Source organism: Rattus norvegicus, chromosome 2, assembly GCF_021556685.1.
Source record: "Rattus norvegicus strain SHRSP/BbbUtx chromosome 2, alternate assembly SHRSP_T2T, whole genome shotgun sequence".
Lineage (NCBI taxonomy): Eukaryota > Metazoa > Chordata > Mammalia > Rodentia > Muridae > Rattus > Rattus norvegicus.
This window is the reverse complement of record NC_141535.1, coordinates 141472782-141496406: the sequence shown is the minus strand read 5'-3', so window position 1 is coordinate 141496406 and position 23625 is coordinate 141472782. Positions and strand designations below refer to the sequence as shown.

General features: G+C 36.6%; 1 protein-coding gene across 11 annotated transcripts in view; it reads left to right on the top strand.

The window, feature by feature from the left end:
* Nbea (neurobeachin) overlaps positions 1-23625 on the top strand; it is a 576469-nt gene that overhangs the window by 113449 nt on the left and 439395 nt on the right. For all 11 annotated transcript variants that reach the window (XR_015665447.1, NM_001427608.1, XM_087626792.1 and 8 more), the window contains 2 exon segments: positions 7810-8007; positions 8561-8694. Coding sequence is in view for 10 of the 11 variants with exons in the window: in NM_001427608.1 (NP_001414537.1) it covers positions 7810-8007; positions 8561-8694 (332 nt within the window). In the remaining variant the exon portion in view is untranslated.

Genomic DNA, 23625 nt, shown 5'->3' with positions numbered 1-23625 from the left:
TTTTGATATATATTTGTATTTTTCCAGGAAATTTGAGACTAAAATTAAGGTCTAACTTTATAAAATTCCTACCCATTGATTATTTAGAATAATTCTTAAAATACAAACCTATTATGTTAATTCTGCCAATCCATGAGCTTGGGAAATCTCTCATTTTCTGAGATCTTTGATTTCTTTTTTGAGATACTTGAAATTATTGTCCTACAGATCTTTCACTTGTTTGGTGAGAGTTACCTCAAGATATTTTATATTATTTCTGGCTATTGTGAAGGGAGTTGTTTTCCTAACTTCTTTTTCAGCTGTTTATAATTTGTACAAAGAAATACTACTGATTTGAGTTAATTTTCTATTTAGCTACTTTGCTGAAGCTGTTTATCAGCTGTAGAAGTTCTCTGGTAGAATTTTTGGAGTCGCTTATATATACTAACGTATCATCTGCAAATAGTGATACCTTTACTACTTCTTTGCCAATTTTTATCCTCTTGATCTCTTTTTGTTGTCTTATTGTTGTAGCTAGAACTTCTACTACTGTATTGCATATATAGGAGGAAAGTGGGCATCCTTGTCTTGTCCCTGATTTTAGTGGGATTGCTTCAAGTATCTCTCCACTTAATTTGATATGGGCTGTTTGTTTGCAATAAATTGCTTTTATTATGTTTATGTATGGGCCTTGAATTCCTGATCTCTCCAATACTTTTAACATGAAGGAGTGTTGCATTTTGACAAATGCTTTTTCTGCATTTAAGGAGATGATCATGTGATTTTTTTCTTTGAGTTTGTTTATATTGTGGATTATGTAAATGAATTTTCATATATTGAGCCAACCTTGCATCCCTGGGATGAAACCTACTTGATCATGTTGAATGATGATTTTGATATCTTCTTGAATTCAGTTTGCAAGAATTTTATTGAGTATTTTTGTATTGATATTCATTCTCTTTTGTTGTGCTTTTATGTAGTTTAGGTATCAGAGTAACAGTGGCTTCATAGAGTGAAATAGGTAGTGTTCCTTCTGTTTCTGTTTTGTGTAATAATTTCAGGAATATTAGTATTAGGTCTTCTTTGAAGGTCTCAAGCTATACCAAAGAGCAATAATGATAAAAATTGCATGGTATCAGTACAGAGACAGACTCTTAGATGAAGAGCCCTATAGTGGGGATTAGGGATCTTGTAGATTCCACCTCCAATAGAAAGATAGACCATCACATGAGGGACACGGTTGCCATCCCATAGTCAAAAACTCTGACTTATAATTGTTCCTGTCTGAAAGAACTGCAGGAACAACAGTGGAGAAGAGCCTGAGGAAAAGAAGGTCTAGTGACAGGCCCAAAGTGGGATTCAGCTTAAGGGGAGGCCCCAAGGCTTGACACTATTACAGGGGCTATGGAGTGCTCACACAAAGGGACCTATCATGACTGTCCTCAGAAAGACCCAGCAAACAGGTGAAAGAGTCAGATGCAGATATTTACACCCAGCCAATGGACAGAAGCTGGTGACCCTTTTGGTTGAACTAGGGAAAAGCTGGTAGAAGAGGAGGAGGAGGGCGACTCCAAGGGAAGACCAGCAGTCTCAGCTAACCTGGACCTTGGAGATCTCTCAGACAGGGATCCACCAACCAGGCAGCATACACTAGCTAAGATGAGGCCCCCAACACACACACACACACACACACACACACACACACACACACACACACACACCCCACACGCCAGAGAGAGAGAGAGAGAGAGAGAGAGAGAGAGAGAGAGAGAGCGCGAGCGCGAATGCTGCTGGGTCTGGGTTCAGTCAGAAAAAATGCACCTAATCCTCAAGAGACTGGAGGCACCAGGGAGTGGGTAGGTCTGGGGCTGGCAGGTAGAGGTTGGGGACATCCTCATGAAGCTGGGGGGAAGAGAAATTAAAAAATGGTTAACATTTTGAATAGGAACAGATTTATACCAAATAAAACTCCATTATAATAGAATCAGAGGTGTGTTTATTTAAATACTATTTATGATATTCCAACTATAAATTATAAATTACAAGAATTACAGAGAAAAATTATCTATAAAAGAAGAAAAAGCCAAAGATAGGTGTCATGGAAGAGGACATGAAAGTTAGACTGCTTAGGAAACCGGAAATTGGTGAAAACACAAGCTAAAGGAAATGAGCTGCACAAGCCCTAAGGATACAAGCTAATGCCCCAGTCTCAGGCTTCCCCAACACACATGCAGACATGCACATGCATGTACACGCACATGCATGTACACGCACACACATATACATGCACACACGCATGCACACACACATGCACATATACACACATGCACACAAGCACACAGGACAAATCAAGGCAACTGTTTCCCCTGGAGTGGACAGGGGGCATGGGTAGGTAGAAGTACATGTAGGAGGATGGGATAACAGATGATTCATATTGTTTTTAATTTTAACTTTTTTAAAGATTTGTTTTATTGTATGAAGTTTTGGCCTGCATGCCTGTCTGTGCAGCACTGTGTGTGTCTGATGTCCATTGAATCCGAAGAGGGCATCAGATTCCCGTAGACTGGAGTGACAGGCAGTTTTAAGCTGCCATGTTGGTGCTGGGAGTCAAACTCTCTGCTCCACCTACTTTCCTGTCTCCCCACTCATTTTCAGCCACTGTGCCTGTAACCATCAAAGGCTGGTAGTATTAAAGGTCGGGTGTCATTTTTTTATTAAATAAAACAGCTCAAGAACAGTTACTATCATTCAATTCCTGTTTTCCCACTTAAAAGTAACCATAAAATCATTCCTTGACTACTGTCATTTTCAAAAAACAAACAAAAAACAAAAAACAAAAAAAACAAATCTATTTTGAAAGTTCTTGAGAAAGAAATTTTAATTTTTCCTTTTATTTTTATTAAAAACATTCTTTTCTTATGCAATATATCCTGTTTTATCTTATAAGTAAGATAAAACAGAAACCATTACATAGAATTTGGACAAGGCATACCAACAGAAAGCAAAGGGACCTAAGAATAAGGGACTCACTCATTTATACACTCAGGAGTTCCATACAAATACTAAACTAAAAGCTATATGCGCAGAGGGCCTGGTGCACACCCAAGCCTGTGCTTACTTGATGCTTTAGTCCTTGTGTGCCTTGCTCAGTTAATTGAGAGAGCCTTGTTCTCCATGTGTTCTCCATCCCCTTTGGCTCCTAAATTCTTTTCTGCCTCTTCTTCTGTGGGGTTTTCTGAGCTCTGAGAGACATCTCATTTAGAGTTATGTGCTCTAAGGGCTGTCATTTTCTGCATAATATCTGGTTGTGGGTCTTTGGGTTTGTTCCCATCTGCTACAGGAGGATGCTTCTCTGATGGCAGCTGAGCAAAGCACTGAGCTATTAGTTTAATATCTCTGCTTCTTGGTCACCTAAACAGTGTTGGGTATCAGTTCCGTCTTGTGGAGTGGCCCTTCAGCTCAAGTCAGATATTAGTTCCTCCTACAAACTTTGTGCTGCCATTGCCTTAGCATATTTTGAAGTCAGTGTAGATTGCATATCACAAGATTTGTGGTTGGGTTCGTGTTTGTGTTTCTATTTTGTTAGCCTGTGGGGTACATTCCCATACCAAAGACAGTAAGTAGAGGAGCAGAGGTTCTGTGTAGGCACCAGCTTGACCTCTCCATGTTCAGTGAGTTGTGTGGATGTTTTCTTTAACAATGGGAATTTACTCTCAGTTTGTGTAGTGCAACGTATTTATCTTGGCAACAGCTGTAGGTGATAATAATTAGATATAACCCAGGTCAGTACTGAAAGCTTTGTTTGTTGATAAGTGAAGGCCAGTTGGGACTCTGTCTCCCTCATTATTTGGATTGTCTTCATATATTTTAAGAAATTTCCAATCGTCTAGGTTTTTATACCACCCCCAAAGCTCCTGAGTTCTACCTTTCTCTCTATTCCCTTCCTCAACCCCATTTCCTCTTCTTCTTCTCCTTACCTTATTTTAACTCTATGAACTATAAACTCTTTAAATACATGTAAACTTCCCCCTTCTAGGAAGTCCATGCTCCCCTAGTATATCTGTCCTCTCTGGGTCTACCCTTGTTATCATTTATTTAACTGCTATATCCACACATGAGTGAATACAATAAACTCCCACGATATTTATCTTTCTGAGTGTGGCTTATCTCATTCAGTATGATTGTTTTTTCTCAATTCTTCTATTTGTATGCAAGGTTCTTTGTCTTTTTTTCTAAATAGCTAAGTAACACCCTGTTGTATAAATATATCACAAAAAAAAAAAAGAAAAGCCAAAGATAGGTGTCATGGAAGAGGACATGAAAGTTAGACTGCTTAGGAAACCGGAAATTGGTGAAAACACAAGCTAAAGGAAATGAGCTGCACAAGCCCTAAGGATACAAGCTAATGCCCCAGTCTCAGGCTTCCCCAACACACATGCAGACATGCACATGCATGTACACGCACATGCATGTACACGCACACACATATACATGCACACACGCATGCACACACACATGCACATATACACACATGCACACAAGCACACAGGACAAATCAAGGCAACTGTTTCCCCTGGAGTGGACAGGGGGCATGGGTAGGTAGAAGTACATGTAGGAGGATGGGATAACAGATGATTCATATTGTTTTTAATTTTAACTTTTTTAAAGATTTGTTTTATTGTATGAAGTTTTGGCCTGCATGCCTGTCTGTGCAGCACTGTGTGTGTCTGATGTCCATTGAATCCGAAGAGGGCATCAGATTCCCGTAGACTGGAGTGACAGGCAGTTTTAAGCTGCCATGTTGGTGCTGGGAGTCAAACTCTCTGCTCCACCTACTTTCCTGTCTCCCCACTCATTTTCAGCCACTGTGCCTGTAACCATCAAAGGCTGGTAGTATTAAAGGTCGGGTGTCATTTTTTTATTAAATAAAACAGCTCAAGAACAGTTACTATCATTCAATTCCTGTTTTCCCACTTAAAAGTAACCATAAAATCATTCCTTGACTACTGTCATTTTCAAAAAACAAACAAAAAACAAAAAACAAAAAAAACAAATCTATTTTGAAAGTTCTTGAGAAAGAAATTTTAATTTTTCCTTTTATTTTTATTAAAAACATTCTTTTCTTATGCAATATATCCTGTTTTATCTTATAAGTAAGATAAAACAGAAACCATTACATAGAATTTGGACAAGGCATACCAACAGAAAGCAAAGGGACCTAAGAATAAGGGACTCACTCATTTATACACTCAGGAGTTCCATACAAATACTAAACTAAAAGCTATATGCGCAGAGGGCCTGGTGCACACCCAAGCCTGTGCTTACTTGATGCTTTAGTCCTTGTGTGCCTTGCTCAGTTAATTGAGAGAGCCTTGTTCTCCATGTGTTCTCCATCCCCTTTGGCTCCTAAATTCTTTTCTGCCTCTTCTTCTGTGGGGTTTTCTGAGCTCTGAGAGACATCTCATTTAGAGTTATGTGCTCTAAGGGCTGTCATTTTCTGCATAATATCTGGTTGTGGGTCTTTGGGTTTGTTCCCATCTGCTACAGGAGGATGCTTCTCTGATGGCAGCTGAGCAAAGCACTGAGCTATTAGTTTAATATCTCTGCTTCTTGGTCACCTAAACAGTGTTGGGTATCAGTTCCGTCTTGTGGAGTGGCCCTTCAGCTCAAGTCAGATATTAGTTCCTCCTACAAACTTTGTGCTGCCATTGCCTTAGCATATTTTGAAGTCAGTGTAGATTGCATATCACAAGATTTGTGGTTGGGTTCGTGTTTGTGTTTCTATTTTGTTAGCCTGTGGGGTACATTCCCATACCAAAGACAGTAAGTAGAGGAGCAGAGGTTCTGTGTAGGCACCAGCTTGACCTCTCCATGTTCAGTGAGTTGTGTGGATGTTTTCTTTAACAATGGGAATTTACTCTCAGTTTGTGTAGTGCAACGTATTTATCTTGGCAACAGCTGTAGGTGATAATAATTAGATATAACCCAGGTCAGTACTGAAAGCTTTGTTTGTTGATAAGTGAAGGCCAGTTGGGACTCTGTCTCCCTCATTATTTGGATTGTCTTCATATATTTTAAGAAATTTCCAATCGTCTAGGTTTTTATACCACCCCCAAAGCTCCTGAGTTCTACCTTTCTCTCTATTCCCTTCCTCAACCCCATTTCCTCTTCTTCTTCTCCTTACCTTATTTTAACTCTATGAACTATAAACTCTTTAAATACATGTAAACTTCCCCCTTCTAGGAAGTCCATGCTCCCCTAGTATATCTGTCCTCTCTGGGTCTACCCTTGTTATCATTTATTTAACTGCTATATCCACACATGAGTGAATACAATAAACTCCCACGATATTTATCTTTCTGAGTGTGGCTTATCTCATTCAGTATGATTGTTTTTTCTCAATTCTTCTATTTGTATGCAAGGTTCTTTGTCTTTTTTTCTAAATAGCTAAGTAACACCCTGTTGTATAAATATATCACATTTTCTTTATTCATTGTTCTGTTGAAAGACTTCTAGGTTGTTTCCAGTTTCTGGATATTATGAATAGACCAATGGTGAACATGGTTGAGCAGCTGCCCTTGTGGCAGAATAAAGCATCTTTTGGCTGTATACCCAAGAACAGTATAGCTAGATGTTAAGATAGATTCATTCCCATCTTCCTGAGGAACCACCACATTGATTTCCATAGTCACTCTATTTATTTTCCCACCCACCAACAATGGATAAGTGTTACTTGTATTTCACATCCTAGTCAGCATAAGGCTGTCACTTGCTCATTTTGTCTTACCCATTCTGGTGGTTGTGATAGAGTCTCAGAGTAGTTTTGATTTGCATTTCCCTGATGACTAAAGATGGTGAACAATTTGTAAAGTGTTTCTCAGCCATTTGAGTTTCCTCTATTGAGAATTCTCTTTAAGTCGGTATTCTATTTTTTTAATCGAATTATTTTGATTAAATATCTAGTTGAGATATTATTCTTCTATCAGATGTGGAGTTAGAATTTTTTCCCATTCTGTAGACTGCTGCTTTGTTTTGGCAGTATCACTAACTGCCTAAATTATAATATTGCTATTTTTCATTAATTCTGGTTGCAAGTTTATTTTGTAGTATATAATAGGGATGAAAATAAAATTTTAATTTTAAAATGACATATTTTGAAACTGTTACTTTTATCTTGAGAAGTGAGAAGCAGTGAGCTTTAAAAAAGTAATTAAAATTGGAAACCTTGAGGTGAGAAGTAATGTTCTTTATTCACTTAAGTAGAGTGAAATATCTGATCCAAAATAGGGCAGCATTGGTTATTTTTAATATTGAGATAACTAAACATTTTAATGTAAAAGTAGCATCCCTAACTTTGGATTCATGTGGTTAATTACTCATTTTACTTTTGTTTTGATTTACTTCTGGCAATTAGAGGATTGAATCCAGATTGGAGTTAAAAAGACTACAGAGAGTTGTCAGGCCAGACGTAGGAAACTGTTTGAATCTGGCCAGTTATACTTGGTCTGCAGTGTTTTTAAGTATTTGAGTTAATCTAAAAATTAAGTTAGTTTAAAAAAATATTTCCTGCTCATAGATCAAACAGCTCTCAGATCTGAAGTGAGAGTAGCAAGACAAGCAACAGTGTACACAGGGCCAGGTACTTGGAGGAACACAGTAAATCATTCCTGTGCTTGTTTCTCTGCTTTGAAGAGGTGGAGGTTAAACGGAGTATTAATGGCACTTTGTTTTCACAGAGCACCTTCAAGTTAAACGGAGTATTAATGGCACTTTGTTTTCACAGAGCACCTTCAAGTTAAACGGAGTATTAATGGCACTTTGTTTTCACAGAGTACCTTCAAGTTCAAGTCTGAGAGTGACATTCACTTGGCAGAGCATCACAAGCAGGTTCTGTATGACGGGAAGCTTGCGAGTAGCATTGCCTTTTCCTACAATGCCAAGGCCACCGATGCTCAGCTTTGCCTGGAGTCCTCACCGAAGGAAAATGCATCCATATTTGTGCATTCGCCTCACGCATTGATGCTCCAGGTGGGTGGGTGGGGCTCTGTACCCATGCTGCCAGCACCCAGACCGTGCTCCTTTTCCAAAGCAAGCACTGCTCCCCGCAAATAATACCACTCATTTTGCTTCTGAGTTTGCAAACCAAGTTTCCGTCTTCAACTTTTAGACCTACTCGGAAACCTTTCCCATCTCTTATCATTTGTTTCTTTGTCCTTTGAAATAAAATCTGTTGACTTCCTGAACATGAAGTTGCTAGGTATAAAAAATATTCTGATTTGAGAAGGTCTTATCTGCCAACTTGAAAATTACTTGAATGTCCTTAAACTCAATAATACTTTTTTCTAGAATAACTTAACTTTGGCTTCATAGATTGGGAAAATGGCTAAGCTTATTGGAGATTTAAAAGTGACCAGTGAAAGATACTTCATTTTTACCGTAAACATGTATGTCTATCAATAATTACATGCTTGAGAACTCTTACAATAACAGAATGCACTACCATGTAATGATACCAAGAATAAGAAACAGTGATGAAAATCTTGTTACAGAGGTTTAACAGATAGTTTTGCTTTTGTCGTAGGATGTGAAAGCTATAGTAACACATTCAATTCATAGTGCAATCCATTCAATCGGAGGGATTCAAGTACTTTTCCCACTTTTTGCCCAGCTGGACAATCGACAGCTTAATGACAGTCAAGTAGAAACAACTGTCTGGTAAGTTTGCTTTGCTATACCATAGTCTACTGTTTGCACTCTTCAGTTCTTCGTGGCATATTCCGTGCCATGTAAGATATTACAGTTATTGGTCTTTTCTGAAGTGCTAAAAAGAATGTTTTTAGAACTGAGACAGACATGTCTATATATGCGCGTAATATAAAAACAAGTATAAAAATGTTTTCCTATAAAGTGAGAGGAATATAGTTAATGTAATGAAGTATGATATACAGCTAGGGAAAAGACTCACCTTCAAACTTAGCCATAGAAAATGTTCATACTCTTATCGGATTATATTGAACAACTAAGGTGAGGTATATTCGGTAAGTTATCTAGCGTGTAGCTTAAAGAGTTACTCATTTTATAATGCAACACCATGATCTCAGATTAGAACAGTGTTAAGTAACATAAGCTTTTCTTTAAATATACTTCATTTTTAAATGAAATGTTTTCAATGAGGTTGAATTCATATTTACTTCTCATTACTTCCCTTTTTAATGATAAAAATACATTATATATCAAGCTCTGTTTTATTTACTTTCTAAGGTATTGAGTATAAATTTTAGCATTGTATCGCCTCTTTGCTTTGGATTTTAAGCTTGAGTTAGATAGACAAACATTATTTTTCAGTCCAAAATGATAAAGAAAGGTTTCATGAATATATACATATACGTTATTAGCTTTTTAATGGGTTGTTGCATTTTAAATTAATGGAAAAATAGTGAATGAGGTCGTGGGAAAAGTTTAAGACCTAATAAAATGTAAGGCATGATTTTCTTAAATTAGTTGAGTTGAATTTGAAGACTTCTGTGTTAGTATTGGTAGTGTTATTGTTTCTATATTGGAACTCATTTCATAACACATATATAAATATAAATCTAATGCTTATTTATGACATTTCGTGCCCATCTATAGTTTATCTTTCATTTTATTTCAATTTAATATAAAGGTTGGAGATTTGGAAGTCTAGAGCTTTGGGTGAAATGACACCTGAGGTTGTGTCCTTTGGGCTGTTACTTTGCACTGAAAGCTGCTGATTCTAATCCAGTAAATCAAAATAGTTCAGTTTAGCGAAGACAGACAAACAAAAATGAAGTACGCTTTATGGTCCTGAATTTAAATAGAAGTTTTTTGTTATTTATCACCTAAGGGAGATGTACTACATTTTGACCTATAGTTTAAGGTTAATGCTCTGAAGAAAAACCAGAGAAAATGCCTTGCTATTTAAACAGTCCTTAAGAATTAGTTGTAATTTATAATTTTATTACCTAGAAGAGATTGTATTTTTAAATGGAGGTTTAAAAAGATGATAGTTTGAAGTGTTATAAATAAAATTATTACAATAATATATTGCTTTATGAATGGCTCTTATAAAATCTTAGTGCTGATACCACATATAATGGCTGGGCATTTTAAACAATATTTATGGAATCTTTCTCTTCTTGAGATCAGAACTCATTGTGTATATTTATTTTAATATTTAAGTTTTATCTCATCAAGGAGATGAAAGTAGAAAGTTCAGTATTCTGGTTTTAGATTTTATACTTTTTTTTTATCATCCTCAGTTTTCTCCAACTTATAAAGATGGAGAAACATTTTGTTCTTCGTTTATAACTGATAGAAAAAAGTCAAAGAAAAAATATTGTAGTCCTTTTAATAACAATGCAATCCATGTCTAAGTCACTGTGGAATTCCATTGTGTGCTCCCTTGGATTCTTACCCGTTTTTATTTTGTTAAGTATTTTGAAGTCCTTGATATCTGAGGCGTGCTGTTTATAAACATCTGCTGTCAGCTGTCCAGGCTCTTAAAGTTCACTCTTCCCAGGGACCAGGATGTACCCAGTGTGTCAGCATGAGAACCGTTTATTCATGAGGTGGTGAAAGCAGCTCACTATGCAGGGTTTCCTCCTCACTCGAGGATACAGATATTTAGCTATTTACGGGAGTATAAATTACACATTTTATAACTATTGTCCATAAAGATGACTGGGATCTTAAGGTAGGGTGTATTATCTTATTTTAGCCAGCATTAACTTCTTTCAAATAAGAATCACCCCAAACTAAAACTTTTTAATTTTCTAATGAAAATTCAGTATACTTTTGAAAAAGTTTGTTTAGCAAATATATGGCAAAGTTAGAATAATTTGTTATTTTCAGTGGCTTTTAAGAGAAACTGAGCTAAGCTGTAGTAAAGTTTTGCTTTAGTTTCTATGTTTTCATTCTGAAGTATTTTATTTTCCATGTACAAAACAGTGCCTTGTAATAAAACTTTTTACTGTTCTGTAACCTGAGTTTGTGTTCAGTGTAGGCAGAGGGAAAGTTAACCTCACTCACTGAGAATAAAGTTGATTTCTGGTGTGTAGGCGGGTAACTTATTTGTACAGGATGAATTTTTTGTTCTTATTTTACCCTGAATGTTACATTATTATGTCATTACTCACTTCCTGGAATATCATGTTACTCAGTCTAGAATTCAGATCCTGAATTCGAAAGTGTTGATTGGTGCAGTTTACAGTATGTTATTAGCACTTTCACACCAGAATTTGTACCACTGCAACCTGGAATAAAAGGGGCTTAGAGTTACTCAAGATAAGTACAAAACATATGTACCTAGCTCACTTGTGCCCTCAGGGTTTGTTATTAGGGTGAATGAACTAAGTGATTCTACAAGGTTCTTTTCACATACTTTGATTTTGTGTATCAAAGTATATATCATCCTTCTTTTTAAGATAAAGTACCAAAGGCTCAAAGTTCTTCATGGGATCCTTTTTTCTACAAATGATGTTATTTGTTACATAACCACTCAATTATTGAAATAGGACTTGAACTTTGATTTTCTGCTGTTATTATGATAGTGTGAACCAGATTCAGAAACCTAACCATTTTAAGATTAGTTTTCTTATTGGCCATCGGTCTTGCCTTTTACTGAAGTACTTAAGTCTTCAGAAATACTTGTCTTGAATGCCTTTAAAGAAAACATAATAGGTGGAACCTTCATGAGCTTGCACAGCTGTTTAGTAATAGATTAGTGGATGAATAATACTGAGCAGAGTCAAATAGCTTGTTACAGCAGCTGTGGTAAATGTTCAGAAACCTGTTTTCAGTAAATTAGACCACTGTATTATATTGATAGGACTTTCTATCTTTTACAGTTATTAATTGCCTTGAGTAGTAATTATTCCCATGAAAAACAAATCACACAAATATTTTTGAACCCATCTTGGTTCAGATAAAATCAGACAGTTCGAAATAGTAATGAGCAGTTTGAAATGTTAGGTAACACAATTAAAACATTCATTCTTGATTTACTGTGACTTAGCTTAAACATTTTTTAAACCAGTGTTTTAAGCTGATTTTTTTTCCTTATGAAGCAAAAGTACATCGGAAGTTCTCATCAGAAATCATATAGTGCAAAGGTAAATGTTCTTTTGGTTTCAACTCTCTTCTTTACTCTTTGATTGCAGATCAAAGGGTTGGTCATGAGTTGATAATGCGTTGTATGTGACATTCATTGAGTACTTATTCTTGTGTCTTGTCTATTCCACCTGAAAGACACTTCCATTGTCACTTCACTGAAGACTTTTCAAGGACAAATAACCAAATATGCCAGCAATATACTCTTTCTGTACAACATAAAGAAAATAAACTACTATCCTTGTAAACTATAACCTAATTAAATATTTTCAATATTATACACGTGTTATGTGACCTAACAGTAATCTGATGATGAGGAAGAGTGAGAGTGAGCATTCACAGGGCCATCTGAGTTTAGTGAGCAGACGTAACATTCTCATTACAAAGCTGAGTTCAGAGCTATATGGAGAATCCTATGAATGCTTCAAGAATCCCATTTTAGCTGTATCTTAAACTACAATATTTTATAAGTTAAAAATTAATTTCAGGTAATAATTTAGTATGGGTTCATTTTTCCTAGATAAGGTGATCTTTTAGCTTTAATTTTAACTGTAGGTTGTTTCATAAAATGATGAAATGTAAGATATCATCACACATAGAGAATTTCGCAGAGCATTGCATCAGTAAGCATGTTTCGAAAGGATTATTACAAGGGGAAAATTGGGACTTGCTAGTTTGTTTAGTAAAGTTAAATAATTCTCTTTCTGTCCTAAACCATTCTATCTTGACTTAACAATGTTATTACTGTAATTAAGTTGGTTTTAGCAATAATTTGTCTCAGCTCTTTTTTCATATATAAAGCAACAAAGTTAACTTTAAACTTAGATGTTTCATTGTGTAACTACCTTAATCTTACTTTACTTTATTCTTAAATGTAACAAATTTTTGATGTATTTTAATTCAGGAAAATATACTACAATACATAAATTGTTAGAATCATATCATGGGCTTTTAATCCAACTAGCAAAAATGTAGCTTTGATTGTGTGTGCTAGGGCAAAGAAGTACAAGTATCTATATAAGATGGTTTCTTCTCGTGGAGGTTGTTGTTGTAAATATACAATATAATTTGCTATTTTATTTTGAATTTTATTTAAATATTTTGTTAAATATTGAAAAAATAATTTATTCAATTTTATTTCCTTGATTTTTTTATATATTTATGGAAGAACATATTGCTGCAGTTAATAGTCACATTTGCTTGTTTGCCTTTATTTTAAAAAATTACTGAATTGGTGAGGAAACCTTATCTTTGAAATGAAACTACTTAGGCACAGTACATGGAAATAATAGGAGGCCGGTAATCTATTTTGTTAGCCTGTGTTATTATTAACCTGCTTCAAAATGTTACCCAAAATCCTTCATAGATTTGAGGGCTCCATAAATTATTTCATTTCTCATTTAATACTTGATTGCTTCTCTGTTTTTCTTCAGGCGGATTAAGAACCTGAATGTCACTTGAGTCTTAGTTTGTGGTCATCAAGGAAGGGCACATACCCTTTCCTAACCTTAGGTTCTCAGTATGTGCAGGCAAACTCATCATCTGGTGATAGGCCCTTCTTTTTGTGTGGTGTAGTTTTCAGAGCAACAACATGCTTTTCTATTGATTGCCTAATCTAGAGAAGCCAATTTCAACTAATGTTTTTGAGAGTCTACCTAAGGTTAAAAATATATGGGTTATTTTCAAATTCAAACGTGTTGTTTCTTTTCCTTTGTGGTTCATCTGTCATACGTGTAATTTCAGGAAACATCATTGAGAATCTCTCCCTTGATGACCTAACATTTAGAAACATGGAAGGCCTTTGAAGGATTGCTTTGCTACTACTTTTTTGGGTATCATTTAGGGGTTTGTATGGTGTGTGTGTGTGTGTGTGTGTGTGTGTGTGTGTGTGTGTGTGTGTGCTGGCAGAGACACTAATTTCTTTCTGGACAATTGATTAGCAGCGTCTCTGCCTTTCTGTCTTATCTCTTACTGTGTATGCTAACTCAGCCTGAGGTTGAAAGGTAACTAAGGTGAAGGCGGCAGAGAGTCTTGCTGGAGTGGTTTGGAGGTGCTGTCTTCTTTGAGGTTACAGTTTGCTCAAAGTAGTTGCAGATGTGACATGGGCCTTTTCTAATGCTGAAGGCCAGGTTTACCACTTAGTTACTAGTGCAGGCAAGGCTCAACTAAATGTGAGGAATTTTAGGGGACTAGTTAGTGATCAGGAACCCAAGGATAAAAAGTCTGCACTGAGTAGATCCTGTGAAAGGAATGTCATGCACAAGGGTTACATGCAGATATTTATGGTGCTGGTATTGTCTGATTATTCTACCTGCCTTCTTGTGTGATTGTGAATAGGACACATAAGACCCCCAAGTCACAGTAGACCTTTGATGAGGATCCACTGCCAGAGTGTTCATCCTGCCACACTGGTAATCTGAATTTATAAAGGAATCCTTGTAAAAGGACCATTGTGACACCATTAATCTATGGCTTAAAGCAAATGAGACAAACCAAAACAAAAACCAGGCTTGCAGATGGATTGCTGCCAAGGACACAGAAAAAAGTATATGCTTATCCTTCAATAGTTCATTGACTAATAACTGAAGTTTATTTTTGTCACAATTTTCTGTCCCACAGATGTTTAGGTTATCTGTCCATTTAATTTCTGAAGAAATCCCTGACATTTTACATACTATGTTTGTCTCACTTTAGATGCTTCCTCTGCAATTCACCTTCATTAGTGGACAAGACTCCTGTGAGTCTGAGCCTTGATGGTTTTTATCTGCAGCTTTTGTGGATGGAGAGACTCAAAGCATCCTTTAAAAAGCTGTGTTTTTGAGCAGTTCTTCATGGAGAGAAATTGTGAATGTTCATTAATTTCCAAGGAAATAAATGGCATGATTTGTTTGTTTGTTTGTTTTTAACATGCTTTAGTTGTGTATCTGGTAAATACAACAGAAATGACAGACATGCCTGAGGGATTCAAGAGAAGTTCTGGAGTATACCAATGTTCTCTGTGTGTCAACCCATGTATAAAATAAAGGGAATCTGAAAACTGTTAGTAGCAGTTGGTGGAGTGCTAGAGGTAAACCTTGTTTATAGGAGCATCCAAACATAAATATTGGTTAAAAATATTTCTACTAAAATTGGTACCTGGTTTCACATAAGGAAAGTTTAGAACTTAAAACTAGGAAAGAGTAGTGAAAACAGAATCAGTAGGTACTGAGTTAAACTCGTGGGAGTGAGAGACTCTGATGTGCTATTGGATGGTATTATGACTGTAGACAGGACAGTTAAGAGAGTAGGTTGTGAATGTCCTCACCATAAGTGTAAGTGATACGTGAGGATGTAGATAACTTAAACTAATTTAAACATTACTCAGTTATATGCAACAGAAAGATAACATGTTACAACATTAAATGTTCAGTTACACTTTTTTAGAAAGCAATTTGGAACCAAGGAGCTATTAATACCTGGAAGAAAATATTTTGCAGCGAATGTCTTTGTGGCTATTACTCTACAGTAAATACCCTTAACAATTGGAGGAGGGAGAAGTGGCTAGTTATGTAGAATAATTAATCAGAGTAATATGCAGTGAGATTTTTATTTCAGTAAAAGTGAAAATTCTTGTTAATTTCGTAAAATTGTGAATGACATTGGAGCCCCAAAAGGAGTCATGACATCCATTAGTACTAGAGCCAAAAATCAGAAATTTATGTGAAGTAAAGAAATATGAATGTGTTGACAGCCTCAACTCCACAACTTGGACAGATTTCTCAAAATTAAACGCTTGATTGTTTCATGCAAGAACAGGTGACCCATGTAAGAACCACATGCTTTTGTTTATTCCTCAACATTTGTATGTTTTTCTGTCAGTGTGCACATAGATATCGTCCACATTATAAGCAACAGGCTTAATGTCAAGTTTCTATAATTTTACATATCGAATGTTTAATATGTATAGAATGTGATAGTTTTCTTTCGTGAAGATTGTGTGAATTATAAACTACACACCACAGGCAGTATACTTGCACATAAAGGACAAAAACCAATGATCTTTTTATTGTGGTCCCTTTTCAATTGATAGAAATCCAATAGCTTATGGAAATAACATTTTTGTGTTTTTCCTTGTTTTTTGTTGATATTTAGTGCTTTAATTTCACAAGTTTTCTACTGTCAAAAAAGTGTGTACCTTTGATTTTTATTTAGATTATTACCTCTAAGTCACCATGAGAACATTTCTGATGGATGTGCTACTTACACTTTACTCCTTTACAAAATATTCTGGTTTAAGTGTAGTAACACATAGTCTGTTGATGACAGTGTTCACATTAGTACAGAGAACCAAGAAGGTAAAGACTAAAAAGAAAAAAAAATAGAACTACTTGTCCAGTGAGTCTTACAGACTTTAATATTTACATAAAGATGCATGAAGTTTTAAAAATGGGATGCTGGTGTTGCCTTTTCTGTTTTGATCAAGTGGTCAGATTTTGATTTTTTTTTAATTTGATTTTTGTCCATAGCTGGAGTAACTTGAGTAAGGATGATGTACTCCATAGAAGAAAATCAGTTCATATTGGCTGGGCATTAGAAGGAGTTTTAGGATTTGTATTTAAGTTGCACTTCCTAATTTTTATCTACCTACCGAGAGAAGTTATAGAAGGGAATAAAAAGCTGTTTTGAAGTTGTGTGCGAAAACAATTAGGATTGAACATTGTTCTCATGAGTCAGCATTAATAGTGTACACCTTAATAAAATCTAGTTTTCTATCCTCCACAAATCAGTGTGTATGTTTGTTAAGTGGTATCAAGTATTATGAGTAACTTCTACAAAGTGTTGTAAGAACTAAGACAAGTTTGGTGTTGCTGTGGTTTTCTGAGCCAAGTATACTGGAACATATAATATGCAGATAAAGAAGAAGTAGAATTAAGGAGAGACTAGTGGGACAAAAATTTTGAAGTATATATTGATATTTAGTGTTTGATTTTTCTAAGGCTTGATTATGTTAGGATAGGAAATGCAGTGTCTAATTACACATGAAATTCGGTGGCTTTCTTTAAGAAAGGTATATTGTTAATATGAAAAAATATACAGTTCACTGAGGGATTTAGGGTTTTAGGTCTCACTCTTAAATTTTAGAGGAGCCAGTATTCACTTTACTAGGAGAGGAAAGAGATTGGAGGATTATACAGAGACTGTTCACCTTTATATCCCACTAGAGACTTCTGCCTTGATTTTGTTGGTGACAAGTGTAATGGAACGTGGAAATACAGTGTGCATAGATAAGATGAAGGAAGGTGGCATTGATTTGGTAATAACTAGTGTTGTGATGTTTCAGTTTCATTGCCCATTCATTAGTTGGTGGAAAGACTCTACGTGACTATCAACCAGCCTTCAGAAGAATACTAAAACACTTTTCTTTCTGCATCTGGTTTTCTTCACTCAATATCTTGCTTTCCAGATCCATCTACTTATCTGAAAATGACATACTACTATTTTTCGTAACTGGCTGAATAAATATCCCAGTATAAATGCACAACACTTTCATTATCCACTCCTGTTGATAGACTCCTAGAGTATTTCCATTTCCTAGCTGTGGTGATTGAGCAACAGTAAATGTAGATAAACTAGTATCTCTGTGGTTGTATATGTACCTTTTGGGTATATGCCCAAGGTGGTTGTCTTAGAGATGTATTGCTGTGAAGAGATGCCATGACAATAAAAGAAAGCATTTAATCAAGGCTGGCTTAAAGTTTCAGAAAGTTAGTTCATTATCTTCGTGACAGGGAGCATGGCAGCACACAGGTAGACATGGTGCTGAAGAAGTAGCTGAGGGTTCTACATCCTCATCCACAGGCAGCAGGAAGAGAGGCACACTGTGCTTGGCTCCAGCATTTGGAAACCTACCCTCAGTGATACAGGTTATCCAACAAAGCCATGCTTGCAAACACTGCCACTCCCTCATGACTAGGCATTCAACTTATGAACCGACGGGGGCCAGTCTTTGATGAGAGATGGATAATGTGCTGGGTCTACCACTAGTTTTTGAGGAGTCGCCTTGCTTATTTCCATAGTGACTGTCCCATAGAGGGATCAAGGCCTCTTTTAGACATGGTAACTATCCAGTAAAACCCTAATGCAAGGAAAGGGCTACTGGTTTTGGAGTTGTTGGTCAGTGGGTTCTCATAACCCTGCAAACAATATAGGCCATTGGGGTTGCCCTTGGTTACCTTCTAAAACTTGTTGCTAAGACAGTTGCTGAAGATGCCATATACTTGGGACGTAGTACATGAACAAATTAAGCTAGTACTTGTTCAGAAGTTTTATCCTACTTGCTATTTCTTATAAAGCTAAAATGTGTTTTCTATTGGAGGAGAAGAGTAATAATCAGTTTTACCCAACTGTAAACCCTGCAACCTACCAGATTTGCCTGACCAGGCAAGATATGTCATTGCTTCAAGAGTGGCACAGTTGTGAATAAGCACCCACTTCCTGATTGGATCTACTCCAAAAGATTGAGCTCATGCTTAGCAGGGTTTATGGGGTCAAGGACTGTAGCTAAGTAGGTCATCGCCTGCTGAGATTGAAAAAAGATAATAGTCAGTTTCTTTTTTTTTCCATCTTTATTAAATTGGGTATTTCTTATTTACATTTTAAATGTTATTCCCTTTCCCGGTTTCCAGGCCAACATCCCCCTAACCACTCCCACTCCCCTTCTATATGGGTGTTCCCCTTCCCATCCTCCCTCCATTACCGCCCTCCCCTCAAGAATCCCATTCATTGGGGTTCCAGCCTTGGCAAGACCAAGGGCTTCCCCTTCCACTGGTGCTCTTACTAGGCTATTCATTGCTACCTATGCAGTTGGAGCCCAGGGTCAGTCCATGTACAGTCTTTGGGTAGTGACTTAGTCCCTAGAAGCTCTGGTTGGTTGGCATTGTTGTTCATATGGGGTCTCAAGGTCCTTCAGCTCTTTAAGTCCTTTCTCTGATTCGTTCAACGGGGGTCCAGTTCTCAGTTCAGTGGTTTGCTGCTGGCATTCGCCTATGTATTTCCTGTATGCTCGCTGTATCTTTCAGGAGAGATCTACATCCGGTTCCTGTCGGCCTGCACTTCTTTGCTTCATCCATCTTATCTAATTTGGTGTCTGTATATGTATGGGCCACATGTGGGGCAGGCTCTGAATGGGCATTCTTCAACTTCTGTTCTAAACTTTGCCCCCACTATTCCGTCCAAAGGGTATTCCTGTTCCGCTTTTAAAGAAGGAGTGAAGCATCTGCATTTTGGTCATCCTTCTTGAGTTTCATGTGTTCTGTGCATCTAGGATAATTTGAGCATTTGGGCTAATATCCACTTATCAATGAGTGCATACTATGTGTATTTTTCTGTGATTGGGTTACTTCACTCAGGATGATATTTTCCGGTTCTATCCGTTTGCCTGTGAATTACATAAAGTCATTTTTTTTGATAGCTGAATAGTATTCCATTGTGTAGATGTAACATATTTTCTGTATCCATTCCTCTGTTGAAGGGCATCTGGGTTCTTTCCAGCTTCTGGTTATTATAAACAAGGCTGCTATGAACATAGTGGAGCATGTGTTTTTGTTATATGTTGGAGCATATTTTGGGTATATACCCAAGAGAGGTATAGCTGGGTCCTCAGGTAGTTCAATGTCCAATTTTCTGAGGAACCTCCAGACTGGCTTCCAGAATATGTTTTACCAGTCTGCAATCCCATCAACAATGGAGGAGTGTTCCTCTTTCTCCACATCCTCGCCAGCATCTGCTGTCACCTGAGTTTCTGATCTTAGCCATTCTGACTGGTGTGAGGTGGAATCTCAGAGTTGTTTTGATTTGCATTTCTGTTATGACTAAAGATGTTGAACATTCCTTTAGCTGCTTCTCAGCCATTCAGCATTTCTCAGCTGTGAATTTGTTGTTTAGCTCTGAACCCCATTTTTTAATAGGGTTATTTGTCTCCCTGGAGTATAATTTTGTGAGTTCTTTGTATATTTTGGATATAAGCCCTCTATCAGTTGTAGGATTGGTGAAGATCTTTTCCTAGTCTGTTGGTTGTTGTTTTGTCCTAATGACAGTGTCCTTTACCTTACAGAAGCTCTGTAGTTTTATGAGATCCCATTTGTCGATTCTTGATCTTGGAGCATAAGCCATTGGTGTTTTGTTCAGGAAATTTTTTCCAGTGCCCATGTGTTCCAGATTCTTCCCCACTTTTTCTTCTATTAGTTTGAGTGTATCTGGTATGATGTGGAGGTCCTTGATCCACTTGGACTTAACCTTTGTACAGGGTTATTAGAATGGATCGATCTGCATTCTCATACATGCTGACCTCCAGTTAAACCAGCACAATTTGCTGCAAATGCTATCTTTTTTCCATTGGATGGTTTTGGCTCCTTTGTCAAAAATCAAGTGCCCATAGGTGTGTAAGTTCATTTCTGGGTCTTCAGTTCTGTTCCATTGGTCTATCTGTCTGTCTCTGTACCAATACCATGCAGTTTATATCACTATTGCTCTGTCATACTGCTTGAGTTCAGGGATAATGATTCCCCCGGAAGTCTTTTTATTGTTGAGGATAGTTTTAGCTATCCTGGGTTTTTTGTTATTCCAGATGAATTTGCAAATCGTTCTGTCTAACTCCATGAAGAATTGAATTGGAATTTTGATCGGGAATACATTGATTCTATAGATTGCTTTTGGTAAAATGGCCATTTTTACGATATTAGTCCTGCTTATCCATGAACATGGGAGATCTTTCCATCTTCTGAGATCTTCTTCAGTTTCTTTCTTCAGAGGCTTGAAGCTCTTATCATACAGATATTTTACTTGCTTGGTTAAAGTCACACTGAGGTATTTTATATTATCTGTTACTATTATGAAGGGTGTTGTTTCCCTAATTTCTTTCTCGGCTTGTTTCTCTTTTGTGTAGAGGAAGGTTACTGGTTTATTTGAGTTAATTTTATACCCAGCCACTTTGCTGAAGGTGTTTATCAGGTTTAGTAGTTCTCTGGTGGAACTTTTAGGATTACTTAAGTATACTATCATAACATCTGCAAATAGTGATATTGACTTCTTACGTTACCATCTGTATCCCTTTGATCTCCTTTTGTTGTCTGATTGCTCTGGCTAGGACTTCGAGAACTATATTGAATAAGTAGGGAGAGAGTGGGCAGCCTTGTCTAGTCCCTGATTTTAGTGGGATTGCTTCAAGTTTCTCTCCATTTAGTTTAATGTTAGCAACTGGTTTGCTGTATATGGCTTTTACTATGTTTAGGTATGGGCCTTGAATTCCTGTTCTTTCCAGGACTTTTATCATTAAAGGGTGTTGAATTTTGTCAAATGCTTTCTCAGCATCTAATGAAGTGATCATGTGGTTTTTATCTTTCAGTTTGTTTATATAGTGGATTACATTAATGGTTTTCCTTATATTAAACCATCCCTGCATACCTGGGATGAAGCCTACTTGATTATGATGGATGATTGTTTTGATGTGTTCTTGGATTCAGTTTGCAAGATTTTTATTGAGTATTTTTGTGTCGATATTCATATGGGTCTAATGGTCTCTTTCTTTGTTGGGTCTTTGTGTGGTTTAGGTATAAGAATAATTGTGGCTGCATAGAAGGAATTGGGTAGTGTTCTGTCTGTTTGAATTTTGTGGAATAGTTTGGACAATATTGGTATGAGGTCTTCTATGAAGGTCTGATAGAATTCTGCACTGAACCCATCTGGACCTGGGCTCTTTTTGGTTGGGAGACCTTTAATGACTGCTTCTATTTCTTTAGAAGTTATGGGGTTGTGTAAATGGTTTACCTGTTCCTGATTTAAATTCAGTATCTGTCTAGGAAATTGTCCATTTCCTCCAGATTTTCAAGTTTTTTGAATATAAGCTTTTGTAGTAGGATCTGATGATATTTTTTGAATTTCCTCTGATTCTGTAGTTATGTCTCCCTTTTCATTTCTGATTTTGTTAATTTGTATACACTGTGTCCTCTGGTTAGTTTGGCTAAGGGTTTATCTATCTTGTTGATTTTTCTCAAAGAACCAGCTTTTGGTTCTGTTGATTCTTTGTATAGTCCTTTCTGTTTCTACTTGGTTGATTTCAGCTGTGAGTTTGATTATTTCCTGCCTTCTTCTCCTCCTGCGTGTATTTAAGGGCACCTACATACGTAAAAGAAACCTTACTAAAGCTCAAAGAACACATTGCACCTCACACAATAATAGTAGGAGATTTCAACACCCCACTCTCATCAATGGACAGATCATGGAAACAGAAATTAAACAGAGACGTAGACAGACTAAGAGAAGTGATGAACCAAATGGACTTAGCAGATATTTATAGAACATACTATCCTAAAACAAAAGGACCTTCTTCTCACCAGCTCATGGTACTTTCTCCAAAATTGACCATATAATCAGGTACAAAACAGGCCTCAACAGATATAGAAAGATAGAAATAATCCCATGCATCCTATCAGACCACCACGGGCTAAAGCTGGTCTTCAACAACAATTAGGAAAGAACGTACACATATACATGGAAGTTGAACAATGCTCTACTCAATGATAATCTGGTCAAGGAAGAAATAAAGAAAGAAATTAAATACTTCTTAGAATTTAATGAAAATGAAGGTACAACGTACCTAAACTCATGGGACACAATGAAAGCTGTGCTTAGAGGAAACTCGTAGCTCTGAGTGGCTGCAGAAGGAAACAGGAGACAGTATATATCAGCAGCTTGACAGCACACTTAAAAGCTCTAGAACAAAAAGAAGCAAATAGCCAATTTTTTATTTGAAGACCGGTTTATTTCAGCTGTAAACCAAGCACCCCTAAACCTCAAATATAAAAACAATGCAATAAAGATGTGTTCTTAGACACATTAGTAACATTCATGTCAGAGTAGTCCAACATTTTCAATATGACTAATTGGTAGTGGCTATCATTATTAGATAGCATTTTGCACTTGGTAGAATGATAGAGTTTTGTTTTTGTTTTGTTGTTTGTAAATGCTTATGCTGCTGATGATGGTAAAGATGTACCATGTAATTGCAACCCTGCATTAGTGCGATTACCAAATGTGTTTTAATATATAGTTTTACAGTTCTGTATAAAGCCAGCCATATACTTGTATAATTGAGCTTCTTAGTACTTGGTCTTATTTATGAGAAAAGAGTGCAAACTGCTCATGAACAAACATTACTGTATAGTCGTTTTATTGACAGGGCCACACTAGAAACCTAGTACTCCCTTGAGATGAGTGGATGTCCAAAGTTAGTCTTCAGTTTCTACCGTGAAATATTTATCAATTGAAAATAATCAGAATATATGTATTTACTGGGATGAATCTCAAATTTGAGTAATTAATGGAAGTCTGGAAGAGAACCTTGGAAGATCTCATACATTCTTCATTTACATGACTTTCTTAAAAAGTCAGAGCTGTAGTGACAGAGAAGCATTCTTGCTACATTACAGATGTTGAGGTGCTGTGAGTCCAAAGCAGAAGGGTGAGCACAAGAGCATTTTA